Genomic DNA, 17,850 nt, shown 5'->3' on the forward strand with positions numbered 1-17,850 from the left:
CTACCAGTCTTAGTGGGACAAGCAATTCCGAGTGGACACTAGATTTCCCGATAACACCGCAACACCAATCTTAAGATATTGGAGATAGTCCAGGAATTAAAGAACGATATGGCCCACCTACGGGAGGACAATGCAAGGTTAACCATGTAATAGGAAAAAATCATGAAAAGCCTGTCTGACAAGCAGAACCAACGTCAGCCGAACCCCAGCCTTGAACAGGTACAAGTATCAGAAGAACAGGGCTACCACACGGACCAGGAAGAAATAGAAGGATGGGAAGAGAATCAAGAGGAAAAGTCAGATAATGCCTCTGAACACCCAGCATCAAAAAGGTAATGGATAGAATTACAAGGGGAATTTCAGAAAATAAAACCGCCACTCTTTGATGGAGAGCTGGAGGAGGCAGCTGAAGGCTGATTGATCAACATGAATAAATATTTCCAATTATATGAATATGATCACAACCTCAAAGCGCGGCTAGCCATTTTCCAATTGCAAGGGAAGGCCACCTTGTGGTGGGAGGAGGTCAAGATTGTACGAGGAGTAAGCAAACAAAATATAACTTGGGAAAAGTTTCAAAAATATTTCAAGGAAAGATATTTGACTGAATGATTTTATGACGAGAAAGCAAGGGAATTCCATGACCTGCGGCTTGGACAACAAAAAATGGATGAATTTATCACCCGATTTACCTCTTTACTCCATTATGTACCCTACATACGAGAGGAAAAGGCTAAAGTGCAGCGATTCGTCAGTAGTTTGCCCTTGGCGATGAGAGAAAGAATTGAGTTTGATAACCCAAAAATGATGGATGAGGTTATAAGAAAGGCCAAGATATGCTATCAGCAAAGTAAACAAAAGGGAGAAATTCTGGGAAAGAGGTGGACTGACAAGAAAGGTAATAAGATTGTTGTGAGCACTAAGGGAAATTGTGGCAATGCCAACAAAGGATTTCCCAAAGGGAAAAACAATAGGAATCTGCATAAGAACCAACTCAGATTGAAGCCACCCACTGAATCCAGATTCAGCGAGCAATCTAGAAAAATTGACAATGAAGGGACAGCGAGACCCCCAGTACAATGTTGGGGATGTGGGGGTCCTCATTACGTTAAAAATTTTCCCCATCGAAAGGGTACTGAACAGGTTTCATAGATCCATGAAGCATCTATGGTTGGCGACGTGGCCCAGAGTATACCGAAAATTAATGCTGCTCTCGAAGATCATCAAGTAGAATACCAGTCGACTATGGTGGAGTTTGAAGGTAAGATCTTTGATTATACAGTATCTGTTTTAATTGATCCTGGAGCTACATTGAGCTATGTTAGTCCTAAGGTTGTGGAACAATGTAAATTACAAATTGTCAAGTTTAAAAACCCTTAGCTTGTACCGCTAGCCACAGGGGCAAAGAGACATGTGTTAGCTAAGGTCAATAACTGCCCTTTGAAAATAGCAGGTCAGCTTGTGATGGAAGATCTAAACGTACTTCCCCTTGGATTGTATGATTTTTTGACAGTCATGGACTGGTTGGAAAGACGTTGGTCCATTATAAACTATAAAACAAAAACTACCTACTACAGGAATGAACTAGGAGAAAAGCAGGAGATGCAAGGTATTCTGAGGCCAGTGCAGATTCGGCCAATAACCGCCTCTCAATTGGCAAAGTGTATCATGAAAGGTTGTCAGGTTTATGCCATTCAAGTTGGTTATGCCAACTCAAAGGATAAGACTGCCACCTTGGAAAGTATTGCAGTGGTTCAAGAATTTGTAGAATTGTTCCCAGAAGAGATACCAGGACTGCCACCCAAGGGAGACAGAGACTTCACCATCGAATTGGTGCCAGGGACAGCCCCAGTGTCCAGAGCTCCTTATCGAATGAGCACACCAGAATTAACAGAATTGAAAATGCAATTGCAGGAATTGTTGGATAAAAATTACATCTGCCCCAGTGTGTCACCCTAGGGAGCCCCCATGCTATTCGTTAAAAATAAGGATGGGACCCTTCGTATGTGCATGGACTATCATCAATTAAATAAGTTGACAATTAAGAATAAGTACCCTTTACCTCGTATTGATGAAATTTTTGACCAAGTAAAATGGGCAACCGTATTATCAAAAATCGATTTACGATCAAGATACCACTAGATCAGAATCAAAGAGGATGACATAGCCAAAAATGCCTTTAGAACTCACTATGGACACTATGAATTCGTGGTATTACCCTTTGGGTTAACCAATGCCCCTACGACCTTTATGTGCTTGATGAATAGTGTATTCCATCAGTATTTAAGCAAGTTTTTGTTAATTTTTATTGACGATATACTGATATATTCCCGGAATATTGAGGAACACAAGGAACACCTCATATTGGTATTGCAAACTCTTCGGAAACATCAATTATACACCAAATATAGCAAATGTGACTTCTTTAAGGAACAAATTCAGTACTTGGGACATATAATCACTAAAGATGGAAAATTTGTGGATCCCGAGAAGATAAGGATCATAATGGAATGGCCAGTTATAATGGATAAGGAGCAGATATAAGATCCTTCATGGGATTAGCGGGTTACTATAGGCGGTTTGTGGAAGGATTCTTGAGAGTGGCTTATCCTATCACTTCCCTGCAGAAAAAGGGGAAAACTTTTAAATGGACCACGGAATGCCAAAAAAGTTTTAAACAGCTCAAGCATCTGCTCACTATTGTGCCTATATTAAGCATAGAAGATCCAGGAAAGGACTATGTGGTGTGCACAGAAGCGAGTAAGGAAGGTGTAGGAGAAGTATGAATGTAGGAGGGTAAGGTAATCACCTATGAATCTAGGAAACTAAAGGATCATGAGCAGAAATACTCCGCTTACGATTTGGAGCTCATAACTATCATTCGCGCTTTAAAAATATGGTGCCACTATCTGATGGGGAAAAAAAATTGTTGATGACGGACCATCACAGCTTGACTAGTTACTTCAATCAGCCTACCTTAAATGCTAAGCAGGCACAGTCGGTAGATTTCCTAAGTGGATTTGATTTCAAAATCAAACATCTAAAGGGGAAAGAAAACCGGGTAGATGACGCTTTAAGTCAAAAGTTACATTGCCTCTACAAAATTGCTTGCAGTGAGGGGCGAACTACTCTCAATGAGATGATTAAAAAGGCAGCAGAACAGGATTAGAATTATCAGCAAATAGGACAGCAAGTTCAAAATCCAACCAGTCATGAATATCAGCAAGGCTATGCGATGGATGCTGCTGGCATGCTGAGATACAAGAAGAGACTGTATGTACCCAACCGAAGTAACATTAAAAGTTTGATTTTAATTGAATTTCATAAGAGTCCTTATGCTAGACACCTAGGATACCAAAAGCTAATTGCAGCACTCCAGAAAGAGTACTATTGGATGGGCATGAAGAAAGATGTAGCAGAATATTTGACACATTGCTTGGAATGCCAACAAGTTAAAATAGAACATCAACACCCTGTTGGGTTATTGCATCCGCTACCAATTCCGGAGTGGAAGTGGGAAACCATTTCCATGGATTTCATAATAGGATTACCCAAATCCAAGAGAAACAATGACTCCATCATGGTGGTGGTAGACAAATTAAGAAAATCAACCCATTTTATACCTATACAGTCCACTTTCAGAGTGGCACAAATTGTGAATATTTTTATGCAAAACATTTTTAGGTTGCACGGGTTACCTAAAACTATAATTTCTGACCACGATGTAAAATTTACATCAGTCTTTTGGAGAACTCTATTTGAGGGATTGGGGACTCAATTAAACTTCAATACCTCTTATCATCATCAAATCGACAGACAAACAGAATGGGTGATTCAAGTTGTAGAGGATATGCTAAGATCATATGTGATGCAACAACCATCAAAGTGGGAAGACTATCTGCACTTGGTCGAGTTTGCATACAATAATGGCTATCAAACGTCCCTCCAGATGAGCCCATTTGAAGTGTTGTATGGAAAAAAATGTTGCACACCCTCCAGTTGGGGTGGACCAGAGGACAGGCTAATGTTGGGCCTTGAAATGCTTAAAGAGATGGAAGAAATGGTCAACAAGGTATGATCCAATTTAAAGGCAGCCCAAGATAGGCAAAAGAATTCCACCGACCGAAAGAGAAAGTTTAGAGAACAGAAAGTAGGAGATCATGTGTATGTGAGAATTCGAGCTAAAACGAGTACATTACAATCAAGTGGGTGTGCCAAGCTGGCACCCCGGTTTTGTGGACCATTTCAAATCTTAGCGAGAGCTGGGCCGATGGCATACCAGCTTACCTTGCCAAGTCATATTCGGGTCCACAACGTCTTCCATGTGTCAGTATTAAAAAATATGTTTATGATCCTAAGGACATAGTCAATTGGCATGACATATAGGTAAGATAGTATCATAGGTAGGCCAATCAATTTGGTTATTAAAGGAAAAACTGACTTAAGTATTGTGTGTTTCAGGTCGAGCCAGAAGGAGAAATCATGGTCGAGCCGCTGAATATACTCGAATGAAGAGAAGTAATGCTACAGAAATGAGCCATCACCCAGGCTAAAGTGCAATGGCAGCACTTTGGGCCAGATGAGGCCACTTGGGAGGATGAACAGCTCATGAGAGAAGCTTATCTAGGGTTGTTTGTGGCCGGAAAACATCGGGACGATGTTCGTTTTCAGGAGGGGGAGATGTAATGTCCCAAGAAAGCTGTAATTATTTTATTTACCGCAGTAAGAACAAACTGAATAATTATTGTTACTACTTGTTTGAATTGAATAATATTGTTAATTATTGAAAATGAGAAATGATTTGAGTATTATCAGATCTTGTAACTCCTTATGGAAGGAAGTTGAAAAGGCAGTTGCCAAAAAAAATAAACCCTAACTACCTCCCCTGGTTGTGAAAGGCTTCCAAAGAAAAGGAAGTGGGGGGAAGGAAAAACTGCAATTAAATGTTAGGCAGTAAAGGGAATATTTGCTAAGTCTGGTGATGACTAGATAGCATAAGCACTGAGTGCGAGAAACTTGCAGAAGACTGTGGTCCTGCGAGCAAGCTAGGGGGGAGATTTTGGTCCCGAAAGACGAATCTCATGGACGGGAGGATGACTAGCAGCGGAGAACAGAGGTGACCTCTGTCATTGGAGTGCTTTACTTATAAACAATTCAGGTAAGTGGAACTTTCTGGAAAAACCAATCTGTTGCATAAAACTAAAATTATATGTGTTTGTTACTGTGAATGTGAAATATTTAGTGGAACCTCTAAGACTCAAGTGATACTTGGAAATACCAAGAGTAGGGTTACTACTTGATTCATTAACTACCAGAAACCAAAACATTAGAGTCAATTCCACCTGGTTACCTTAAGTATTAGTTATCTTTTACAGTAGCGATCATTATCTGCCAGAGCTAGATAATTATCCATAATATGGAACATACTAGCTGTAGAAATGAATTACACGGGTCTTTTAATGCTGGAAAATGGATTTTAACCAAACCACTGTGTTAATGAACCGGTGAAACACCTCTCAATTGATTATGCAAAATTAGAACTGCATAGCAGAAAATCAACTTAAGTTACAAAGAATTCTAGTGCCCAATTGAGGTAAGAGTCAAACCCGCAGGTTACTTAACCCTGGATTAAACTCGAGAGAGCTGAAATATGATGCTTAAGAAGGGTCGATATATTAGGGATATTATGAGTAGTTACCCTAAGCTGCATTGGGCTAGCGGAATGGACTGTTAATAAACCCTAAAGCTTGGCAGGATCTCCCTAAAACCCTATATGGGAATGAAACCCCATGCTGTCAACACCAACAGAATCAATTTCCGAACAAATTAATTGAAAAGTACCAAATATTACAACGAAAAACAAAGGACTATAGACATTCCTTCTTGCAGATGACAAATACCAAAATGAACTTAACACAGAGTTGAGTAATTTGATAGGCAAGGGAAATAAGAGAAACCCTGACTCATAATAACGCAGCGAATTCCAACCATTCCAAACTGTACTGAAAACTAAGAACAAGAATATCAAGAATAGTTTAAAAAGCAGAAAACATATATAAGTCGAACCAGATTCTCAAATTTACATTTCATATGGAACCAGAACCGTAGAACATTAAGGAAAAGTACACGGCATTGAACCCCAGGTCTGCCAAAATTGGACTATCAGGTCTTAACCAGAGAAATGTAAAATCCTTCACAGAAAAACTTAAACATGGAAAGTATGTCGGCACGATCATAGTCTCAAGACCCACAGCCAGAAGCTAAAACCCTCGATTAGACAAAGAAAAGTGCATGCATACATCTCTTAAACAACTGAAGGCATTCGCCTGATAACAATTAGCTTATAACTAAAAAGAAAACTAGTATTACTCAGGAGAGTTGGAGCTCTAGCCTCAAGCAACCAAGAGAACCATCCCTGTTGAACAAGCACCAGGCCAGAGACTTTCTTACCTGGAAAAACCCTCGGGCGATGAAATCGTTCAAGAGGATCGCCATATGGTAACAGCTTGCAGACACTAGACCCATAGCCAAGACTCCTACAGAATAAAACACATCGCAATTATTGTTAGCAATAGAGCTGCAATAGTCGGAAATAATCAGTCAACTGTTAAAAAAAAACATAGCAGAATTGCATCTATATGCCATGCTTACCTGGGGTACATTCGCCGGAGGGAAACCATGACACGATTACTAAGAATCCTCCATCCGCCATGTAGCTCTGGTTTGACAGAATGAGCAAGCCCGTGAAAAGGAAAAGGAACCAGAGCAGGTTCCAAGGAAGAAAGAGTAAAATGAGGCATAGTTTCCGCATACAGGGATGTGTAATTCTCCAGAATGACCCCCAGTCGTAGGATCGTGAACCCAGGTCTTCCACTGTCGATGCGACGAGAGACCTGAGATGAGCAGCTGTGGTAGGATAGGCCTGCCCATGCCACGTAATAGGGACGGAGCAGGAATTTAATACAATAACCAAATTATCAACACCAATGTAACAATCTATGAAGTTATAAGTCTGTTGAAAATATCAGGGTGATCACAAAAGTATGGGGACTGGTAGCAAGTGGTATGGAGGGAATTCCCATAGCACGGATAATAAATAGAGCCAACAAACAGTGTCACCTAATCCAAAAACCCAATAACCAGGAATTTATTCAGAAATCATATCATTTATATACAGTAGTTCTTACACCATAATGAGTATTGTATAGTGCTATAACAATTGTAGCTTTCATTTCTATAAAAAAAAAAAAAAAAAATTAGTGTTTTACCATATGTATTGACGTGGAGTTGTGACACTAGTGCATGCAGATAATTCGAGTTCCCCAACTATGGTGGAGATTCGAAGGCAATGTAACACCAATTATAGACTAATCTTGAGTGTACATGAGTTGCAGGCAGTCAAGTGACCAACCTTGGGAATTGCACGATCATTTTGGAGGAAATTCCTAAATAATAGGGGCTTAATTCCTCAAGCTTTACGCAAGGAAATAGGGGCTCAAGAAGAGCCATAAATTGACTAAGTCTGGATCAAAGCTTCTCAGTGAGTAGAGAGACAAGTTATTCACTTGTAGGTTGAGATCAGATTGAGATAGAAATTGTAATACATCTTTATTCATCAGAAAAATGAAAGAAGACATAAGGGGTTTTTATCAAACTGCTTTCCACTCGAAAAATATTTTGTGCATCTGTGTTATTTCTCACTGCATGTCTGTGATTGATATTCTAAATTGTGAATTTAAGTCCGCAGAGTAGTAGAGTAGGATTGCGCCTTGTGATTTAGATTAAAGGGTCATGAGAAATTACAATTCTACACCATAATTTATACATGGTATTAGAGGAGAATTCACATAAGAATCGAGATTTCAATGTTGTTTCTGAGGAGGATAGAATTTGAAGTTTAGTGTGGCAGGATCACTTTAGAGTTGGGAAGGTGACCTCCTAAGGGCTTAGAATATAGTATTCCTTGGAAGGTAGCTTTGCATTCATTGCATGGAAGGATCACATCAAAGCAATGTTGGATGATAATTGATTGCTAGGATATGTCAAGATAGACATTGAAAAACCATAGACATATGATGCACAAAACCTAGCCCAATGGAAGAAAGATGTATCCAAGGAAAGGAGAATAATCTAGGAGGTAGTATGTGATCACATTATTTCAAGTATCCATGGGAAATAAACTCCTTTTGTAATGTGGATGGCACTCACAGAGGTTTTTGATAATTTCATTGATAAACTTCGAAATATCAAGATGCAGAAGAATGAAACTATTACGTAGTACTTGAGCAAGTTCACACATGTTCATGATGAACTTGGTGGGGTTGGTTTTAAATTTCCTAAGGATGACTTGATAAACCTAACTCTTCTAGGCCTTCCCGAAAGATAGGACAACTACGAGGATTGCATGAACGAGAGGGAGAAATTACAGAATTGAGAATGCTTATGATTTGATTTCTTACAAGAAGAGATATGGAAGAACACCAGAGACGGGACTCCATCAAAGGGTGAGGATGAATAAAACTTTCCATTGGACGTAAAGGGAAAGAAGGGAAAATTGAAGAAATCTCAAACCAAACTAGAATCTAGCTAAGGGGACAAAAACAAAGACTTGTTGTAAATTAAATGCTTCAATTTTCCTGAATTAGGGCATTATACCACAAAGTATCCACACAAAAATTCAAGAAAGAAGACATTAGGAGGAGTAGCAAGTGAAGCCTTGGCTTCACATTTCGAGCTTGATGTTACCCTTACCATATGCAGGGCTAACAAAATGATGGGTATCATGTGGTACTTGGAATAATGTGCATTGTTCCACATGATAGGGTGTTGAGAGTTTTTTAGTGACCTAGAGGAGAGAGATCTCTAGATGCACATTGAGCTATATCGAAAAAAAAGGTACAATGCAACTGAAATCAATAAAGTTACCTTTCAGAGGGAGTTGATATCCCCTCTTAGACTTAATTATGTCATGTTTGTTCAAGGCATAAAGAAAAATCTCATATTTGTAGTCGTTTTGGAAGAGCGTGGTTATGATGTGGCATCAATAAAGGGAAAGAATTCCTGAGACACATAACCACTGGACAGGTGAACAAGATAGGCATTCACGTTAACAACGTGTATAAAATTGATGTGGAAGATTGCATTTCATTAAGTAGTAAGGCACATAAATTGAAAAGTGGCATTATCTATGAACTTTAGCACATAAGACTTGGCCATATGCATCAGGGTGCCTTGAAAATTATGTATCAAATAACCGTTGGCCTTTGTAAAGGAGCACTTGAGAAACATGATGTCTATAAAGTTTGTACTTTAAGGAAGTATTCAAAATCCACATTCCATTATCAGGATAACAAAGCACATGTAGTCATATAAAGAGTCCACTTTGATTGTGGACCTTTCAGAATGGCCTCTACTACCAGACAAAAAATTTGTTGTTTTTATTGATTATTTCTCAAGGAAGTGTTAGATGTTCTTCATGCGAAAGAAGTATGAGACATTATCCAAGTTTGTAGAATTCAAAGCAGCGGTTGAGAAATAAACCGAAAATAAGGTGAAGGCTCCCATGATTGATAATGGAGGTGAATATGTGGCAACTGTATTCAATAATTTATGTGTTAAAGAAGGCATTCATAGAGACCTGATATCACTCCACATCCCATAACATAATGGGGCAGATGAGAAGAAGAATAAGGGCATTGTGGGAGCAGTGAGAGCTATGACACATGACCAAGGACTACCACTCAATTTGTGAGTAGAAGCATGTAACATAACAATCTATTTTCAAAATTGGAGTCCTCATTGGATTCTTGGTATGATTACACTGGAGGAGGCTTTATCGAGGAGAATGTCGGATGTGTCGCAATTCATGATTTTTGGAGCCTTTGTTTAGTACCATGTCTCCAAATAATTAAGGAAGAATCTTGAGCTGATAGCAGAGTTGGGAGTATTTGTGGGTTACATAGAAACTCCTCAGAACTATCGTGTGTACTTACCTTTCCTCAGAATGAGGGTTCTGCGAAGTGATGTAAATTTTATTGTGGTACCCACACAACTCCCTACACATAGAAGATGACCTTCTGGCTAAACAAGTTATATGGGTACTAGAAGAGGACCTTTTAGCTCAAAAGCAGGAGCCTCGGGATGTTGTGGAGTAGCCATAAATAGAGAAGCAAAGAGTGGAGACATCCACTTAGGTAGAAACAGCTAGAGAAGGGAGAAAAACAACCAGGGAAGTTGATAGACTTATGCAAGATGTGAGGAAGAATGTGGGATATCCTTCAATTTTGTGTAGGAAAAGGAGGTCACCAGAGCGATAAACTGGCTACATTTCTCTAATGGTTGAGCTTGTACAGATTGAACCATCCTAATTAGAGGAAGAAATAGAGAAACCTGGATGTGTTGATGCAATGGTGGAAGAATATGAATCCATTGTAAATAACAGTGCTTCAGAAGTAGTCCCAAGACCAAAATATAAATCAGTTGTGGCTTTGAGATGGATCTTTAAGGTTAAGAATGAAGTAAATGGAAGCATACAGAAGTATAAGTCTAGATTTGTAGCTAACGGATTCTCTCAAGTTATTAGAATTGACAATGCGGAAACCCTTTCTATTGTAGAAAGCTATCGATCCATTTGATCTATTCTTGTGTTGGATGTACATATAAGGTGGAGGATCCACCAGATGGATGTATAAACAACATTTATCACAAAGGAGCATGATGTTGATATTTTGACAAAGGGCTTGTTAAGAGGAAATTTTAAGTTCCATAAGTATAGGATAGGGGTAGTTTATTATCCCTTTCCTTGAGAGAGGGAGCATTGAAAAATATAGCCAGAAAACCTCAATTTTATTTTCCCTTGGAAAAATTGAGAAAATTCAAATTGCCACATCAGTAGACAACTTGGATGCAATAAACGTGTGTGACATGGATCTTGTCACTCAATTAGCTCAATAAATTTGAGAGAGAGGAGTTGGACTTCATTTAAGTATGTGTGATTTCTAATTTATAACAATAAAGGTCAATTATTTCAAGTTGTATTTAGTTAGCCTAGTTTTGATTGTTGGAGGAACTAGTGGAAGCTCAACTGTACAATGAGACAATGGTCTAACTAAGTGATCATCCAAAATATCTAGTGCATGTAGAGAATTCAAGTTCCCTAGCTATGGTGGAGATTCCAAGGTAGTGTAACATCAAGTATAGACTAGTCTTGAGTGCACAGGTGTTGCATGCAAATAGATGACCCACCTTGGGTATTACACAAGAATTTTGGAGGGCATTCCTAAATAATAGGGGCATAATTTCTTAGTATTTTCCCAAGGAAATATTGGCTCAATAAGAAGAAGAAATTGACTAAGTCTGGGTCAAACCTTGTGAGTGAGCAGAGAGATAGGTTATTCACTCATCACAAGTAAATAGTCAGCACGTATTACTGAGTGACCAGAGAGAATACTACTATCTCAAGGCCTATTAACAAAGTAAGGTGTATCCATCATGGGCATGTATAGCCGAAAGGGTTCCCTTCACTGATCTAATAGTCCTTCAGTGCTTCTCCCTTTCTTGGTGCTTTATCACTCATGTTGAAGGCTTCGTCATTAATTTCCTTATACAATTTATTTTAAATCACAATTTAATGGTTTTAATAACTTAAAAAAGGATTTTTGTCTCTTTCTATACAAAATCATAGTCTCATCACCCATGTTTGGTTCTTTCATTCATTCCTATGGGTTTTCTCTATTTCACTTACACATACTTCCCTTGCATTCCTCTACTATTCTCTTTGTTATTCCTCTCTATCTATCTATTCTCTCTATTTATCTCTTCACATTCCCTTGAGTGTTCTGCCTAGTTGTGATACTTTATGGTTCCCTCCTCCAACTGTGAGATCATAAGTCTCCAGAATGATACATAGCCCATACCCTATAGAAATTCCATACCACTTCCCCATTCTTCTTGTAACTACTAGAAATTAGATAGTTTAACTACCAAATAACAAACCATAATATTTAATTTATGATAAGATAAGGAGCTTGCCAAAATCACCCTTACAAATTTCCTCTCTTAAGCTTCAGTATTTGTATTTACTACTCTATTCTTAATCGTTGGCTACTCTATTCTTAATCACTGAGATATTATACAATGTGTTTTATGTAGTTTTTCTCTCAATGATATGACACCTTTGACTTCATCGTGGGGTGGGGAAGTATGGTGATTGTAAGTTTGAATGTGCATTCACACCCTTATGTTGACTAAAATATTATTTTTTATCCAATTTAATAACCCAAATAAACTGAAAGAAAGTCATGTACTTTTATTTTTTATCCAATTTAGTGGCTTGTGTAAGTGGTGAAGATGATAGGAAAATCATATAGTTATTTTTATGTGTTTGGATTGCGTTGTTTTTTCTTCTAACGCACTTTTTGCTTAATTCTAAAACATAGTTATGTCACTTGGAAAGTTTAACTTTCCATTTTCATGATATAATGCATAGTAAAACTTATAATTAAATAATTTCAAAAGATGTATATTTTTTAATTTTAAAAATATGTTTTTTTAAGAATCATATCTCAATTTTGCACAATAAATGAATGGTATAAAATGAATTATATATATAATTTTTTTTAATTATAAATATATGTTTTATAAAGGTTATAATATAAAATTAATTGTAAATATATATATATAACGGCAACATGTCGTCGTCATCCTGAACCTTTAGTCTTTCAATGATGTGCTCTTATGTAAATGTGCACATATAATAAAGAAAATGTGTGATACATATTTATATTGTTGCATGCATCTTTTTATTTAAAACATTTAAAACGAAATATAATTGTATTATGTGCCACATGGCATTACAAAATGAACCACACAGGCTATCACAACGAGCAAAATGGTTATTATATTTTCGTTAAACTAATTTTCTGATTTTGAGGTTGTAAAACTTTTCAAAATTGAACCTTTAGAAATACGCCTTCATTCAAGTTCAACCATTTTACGGCAGGTTGCTAACATGAAACATGTGAAGAAAGAAGAAAATATTTGACATAACACTATTCTCCACGAAAGATAATTCAAGTTCAACCATTTTACGGCAGGTTGCTAACATGAAACATGTGAAGAAAGAAGAAAATATTTGACATAACACTATTCTCCACGAAAGATAAACATGCAGTAACTAAGGTTTATATTAATTGACACATCAGTCTAACTTTTTCGTTACTGACGATGTCATTTATCATTAATGTATGCATGATTGATGGTATGTGCCAATTTATAGTTTAAGAGAATAATTTTATAGGCTAACGAAAAAAGACTTGAATATTTTGATCATTCATCTTTCTTCATGACATATTAGTTTATAATAAATGCAACTAATGTCCTTGCATGATGTGGTTGCTACTGCATTTTCTCACTCACTATAGTGATGTTTCATGAAGCGTGTAGAAATTAGCGTTTCAAACATTGATATTTCGATCTTGTGCTCCTTCGCACATTCACTCTGTTATGGAAACCACTCATTTGTTACATGGGTGTTTTTTTGCGTCTTCTAAAAGAAAGTAATGCACCATTGGAAACTAAACTCAAACATATATTAAGAATTGATCTCAATGAATGATGTATAATGTGTACATATTAATATATACAAGAAACTGTTCAATAATTGTCGGGCCTTCTTGGACTTTCATAACCAATCAACACAACACAAACTAACCCTACATTAATCTCTAGGATTAGCTGTCTAACATTCCCCCTTAATCGGAAGAGATGTATCAAAGTCCAATAATGACAACTCAAAATGAAAAAATGCATCTTGGCCAAGAGCTGAATGTCCCTCAGAAATAGTTTTTAAAGATAACCAGAGATAAAACATGGTGTTTTTTAAGAGGAAACTAAAAACGATACCCACGTCTAGAACCTTCATAACAGTTCTCAAACCAATAAAAAAATCCAACTCTGGAACCATCAACATAGTTCCTCAAACAATTCTGAATTTAGAAGTGCTCGTTCACTAACAACTCAATCAACAAAAACTGAAGTCTCTTCGGCTACAACTTTGACTCTAACTCGTATAAGTTGTGGCTTAGGTTCACTTATGAATCTATGACCTAGGCTTGCTTGACAAATCTTTGAACCAATATCATACCATCAACAATTCCCCCTTTGTTGAATACATGATTAGAAGTATTCTTCACCACTGCAGGGTTGATCTCCACTCTCAAGCATATCCTGTAGTATGACCTGTAAATATTCTTAGTTTTCTTCGACCAATCCCAAGAGGCAATCCATCTAAATTTTAGTTTTGGTCCTGCAATAGTATTATTTTGTAACATTTGTTGGAATGGTGATTATTCTTTCCACACTGCTCACACGGGTGAAGATAAACACGTTGATCTTTCACATGTCTAACTCTATCACAATGTTGGCGTTGACCAACTTTTTCTGGAACAACAACATCCAAAAATCCAACACTTCGAAGTTGTATAGGTTTAGAAAAAGAAGGCATAAGAAATGATACATCCAAGACATCGTTGTTATACCCAAAATTAGTTTTGTGTTTGTTATGAGTAATCTCTTCTAACGACCTTATAAAAGGTTCCATATCAGTACTTTTAAGTGCATCGAAATTTTCTCGTGAAATTGCTTCACTGCTCTTCGATTGCTGTTTTGAATTAAGATCGTCTCGATGTACTTGAGACCCAATCTGGAAAAATTCAATTCTCTCTGAAGCATCATGTAAACGAACTATAATATCAACAAGACTTACTTTGCTGATATTTATAGTTTCATGAGGGCTAAAACTAATGAAATTTTTTAATTTCTAATGCATTCTTAGTTTGAGCCATTTTACTCAAACTCGGGTGTCGAGTTCAACCAAAATGAACCCTTACAATACAAATAAAAAAAATGGTTGTCGACACCAAAGAGGAAGAGCAAGCCTTCAAGTAAATAAAGCCAACAACAATATTACGCTTATACTAAATTTAAAATCATGCCACTAAAAACATATATTTGAAGACACCAAATAAATCGAATAAATAATGAACCACCTTCACGCTTGGTCAATACTCGAAGTCATACACTTCATCAATATTCCGATGCACTGGCTACTTCACAACATAGGAACAACGAAACATGTTCTCTTCACATGGCCACTACCAAATATGCAATCTATAGTCACCATTACAATCGTATGAATCTGTGTTAGAGCCTCACTCTATTATCATTACTCTTGGCCCCACATTAATGTGAATACAGGTACAACAACTAATTGAATTAGACAAACAACACTACTGACACAATTTTTAGAAAATGATTTAAAAATAAACTAGAGAATGTGGAATATATGTGAGAGAGTAAGAAATTGATTTATGTTCCAATTTTACAGGCACTCGACATGAACAAGGAGAAACCCTGGCTTTCTGCGGCTCCCATCGCTTGATCTTACTCTAAACATTTTCTTGGATGACCTAGAGTCGGAAACTTTTTCTTTAATCGGGTAAACAAAATATAGAGGTTGAATATGGCAACACAAAACTAAATAATCCAATCTCATGTGTATTATCCATTATCGCTAATCAATTGCACTTACAATCATGAGCAATGATGGGGCTATCAACTGAATTTCATGAATGAATGCAACCTCAATTCATTTTTGTTTTGTCGGAAGCATAGAACTGTATCATAATTAACACTAAAAATTCGAGCCTTCAAGAGTTATCCTCCAAACCTACTGACGTCTTCAATCATCTATGTTTCCACTTTCTTCAACCAATTGAAAGGCTCAGGAAGTTTCACACTATCATTTCATGTATTGAACACTATATTGGAACAAATACAAATTGTGAGAATTAATTCAATCAAGGAGGTCCCTATCCCTGTCGCAATTTCCCTTTCCAACAAATTCCAACTGGAATCCTTTATAAAGGTGGAAGGTGAATTTGAATAACAGAAACATTTTCATTTTCACAAGTTAAATTGAATTATTTTTCCAATGGTCTTTGGTTCATTGGATTACTCGCCTTTTTATAAAAATCAAACTCAAAAACTGCAAGATGCGGACATATCAGTCAACTGTCATATGAAAAATGATCACAAATGAATCCTCTAACACAATGGAACCTCCTTTAATCATATGAAAACAAGATTACTCACATTCAAATGAAAAGTATATTAATGATTGCCTATGTTTTTAACTTAACTCTATTGACGACAACAACGCGGTGAAGTCTTAGATCAATTTGACAATTGCAAGGAGTCTCATTTACAAGGATTATAACATAGGAAACGACTTAGAACTCCAGTCAACATTGTCACCTTTTTACATCCAGGTAGATACAATCATTCTCTCCAAGGTATCGCAACTTTAAGCTTTAATAGTAATAAGTTCATAACGAATATAATCAAAATTTAGTGGCATACCTTAACATGATATCTAGATCATGCTTCGAATGTTGATGACTATACAGACTCGAAGCGAGCTACAGATACCGAGAACAACAAATATGACTTCAATAACCATAACCATGATTAATCATCTTTAGAATGGAGAGACGTAGGGGAGGTGTCACACCGATCAAGCACTAATTATTTTCTCCTTATTAGACTGGTCAAGCAATAACTGTTTTCTCCTTGCTCATCTCCTTACTCACCAACAACATAAATCTTTTCTTCTTACTCTTCTTCTTACTCGCCAATAACCTAACTGTTTTCTCCTTACTCATCTTCTTACTTGCGGACAAACTTTCCTTTGTGTGGAATTTATGGCTCCCCTTCACACAAGTCCTTTTGATATTTGTGCTCTTGATTCGTTCTGCACTCACAATGGAATTCACAGGTGAATCATCTCTCCTCTTTCGCCATCCACCTTCATTGATTCTACTTATTCATGAAGATCATAACCTAGAAAGACTACAATGTCAGAAAAGCCACAAAACTAGTTGTTAAAGATTGAATATGGACGAATTAACCTTTGTTATAATATCACTATAAACCAAACTAAATTGAGAATTGATCTCAATGAATGATGTACAATGTATACATATTAATACATACAAGAAATTGTTGAATCAGTTTCCAGGTCTTCTTGGACTCCAATAACCAATCAACATAATACAAACTGATATCCCTAGGATTAACTTTCTAACATGCACGTCATCTCGTGCATATCTTTTTGTTTCTTTCTTCATGGATTTACCTAAATCACATCCATTGCATTATCGTTGAAAAAATCATCTTCATTGCGTGGTTAAATTAAATTACACAGGAAATCAAATATCATACAAAGCAATTTCCCATCTCTCCATCTCTGATTTTGTTAGTCATGGTAGCAATTACTGAAATTGCATTTAGGTTATGTCAACAATGTGAACATGGTGGAGTTTATCTTGGTTTTTCTTCATATATAAACATAAATTCATACAATCTCCATTATCAAACCTTTCCAGTGCATAGAGGAGTAGAGGAGGAGTTCCAGTCGTCAGTCATCTCATGCATGTGTATACTTAAGAATTCCCATAATAGCCTATGTATCTTCTATTAAATATATAGATAATCATTTCATGTGTCAACTAACCAAAAATCCGTTGCAGGAAGGTGCGGCCGAAGCTCACTTTTCACATATTTTGTCAAATTTTCATACTGGGTTTGTTAGGATATGTATTATTTCATAATTGTATCTCTTTGAATTTGCTTCACATCATCCCTATTTTTACGCTTCTGATTGAGTCTATGCAAGTTGTTAGCGGAATTTACTTTAAATATGGAATACTGTAAATGTATGTTTGCGGGCCTGTACTCGACCAGAATTTCTACTAAATTTGTTTAGAATTAACTTCTCCAAAAGATGCCTCT

The 17,850-nt window shown here is 36.9% G+C and overlaps 1 protein-coding gene across 1 annotated transcript; it reads left to right on the forward strand.

The window, feature by feature from the left end:
• The first annotated feature begins 1,167 nt into the window (after window positions 1–1,167).
• LOC149239350 (uncharacterized) lies at window positions 1,168–1,959 on the forward strand. Its single transcript, XM_089369841.1, has 2 exons — window positions 1,168–1,261; window positions 1,454–1,959. Exons 1-2 carry the CDS (start codon window positions 1,168–1,170, stop codon window positions 1,957–1,959), a joined length of 600 nt encoding a protein of 199 aa, XP_089225967.1.
• The last annotated feature ends 15,891 nt before the right edge of the window (window positions 1,960–17,850 follow it).

Source organism: Pinus tabuliformis, chromosome 8 (assembly GCF_031772625.1).
Source record: "Pinus tabuliformis cultivar Carrire ecotype Pingquan chromosome 8, CPIR1, whole genome shotgun sequence".
In the NCBI taxonomy this organism is placed as follows: domain Eukaryota; kingdom Viridiplantae; phylum Streptophyta; class Pinopsida; order Pinales; family Pinaceae; genus Pinus; species Pinus tabuliformis.

Coding starts and splice junctions, on each gene's coding strand:
- LOC149239350 (XM_089369841.1), top strand. CDS start 1,168: ATGGTTGGCGACGTGGCCCAGAGTATACCGAAAATTAATGCTGCTCTC. Junction 1,262..1,453: donor GACTATGGTGGAGTTTGAAG/GTAAGATCTTTG, acceptor TGAAAATAGCAG/GTCAGCTTGTGATGGAAGAT.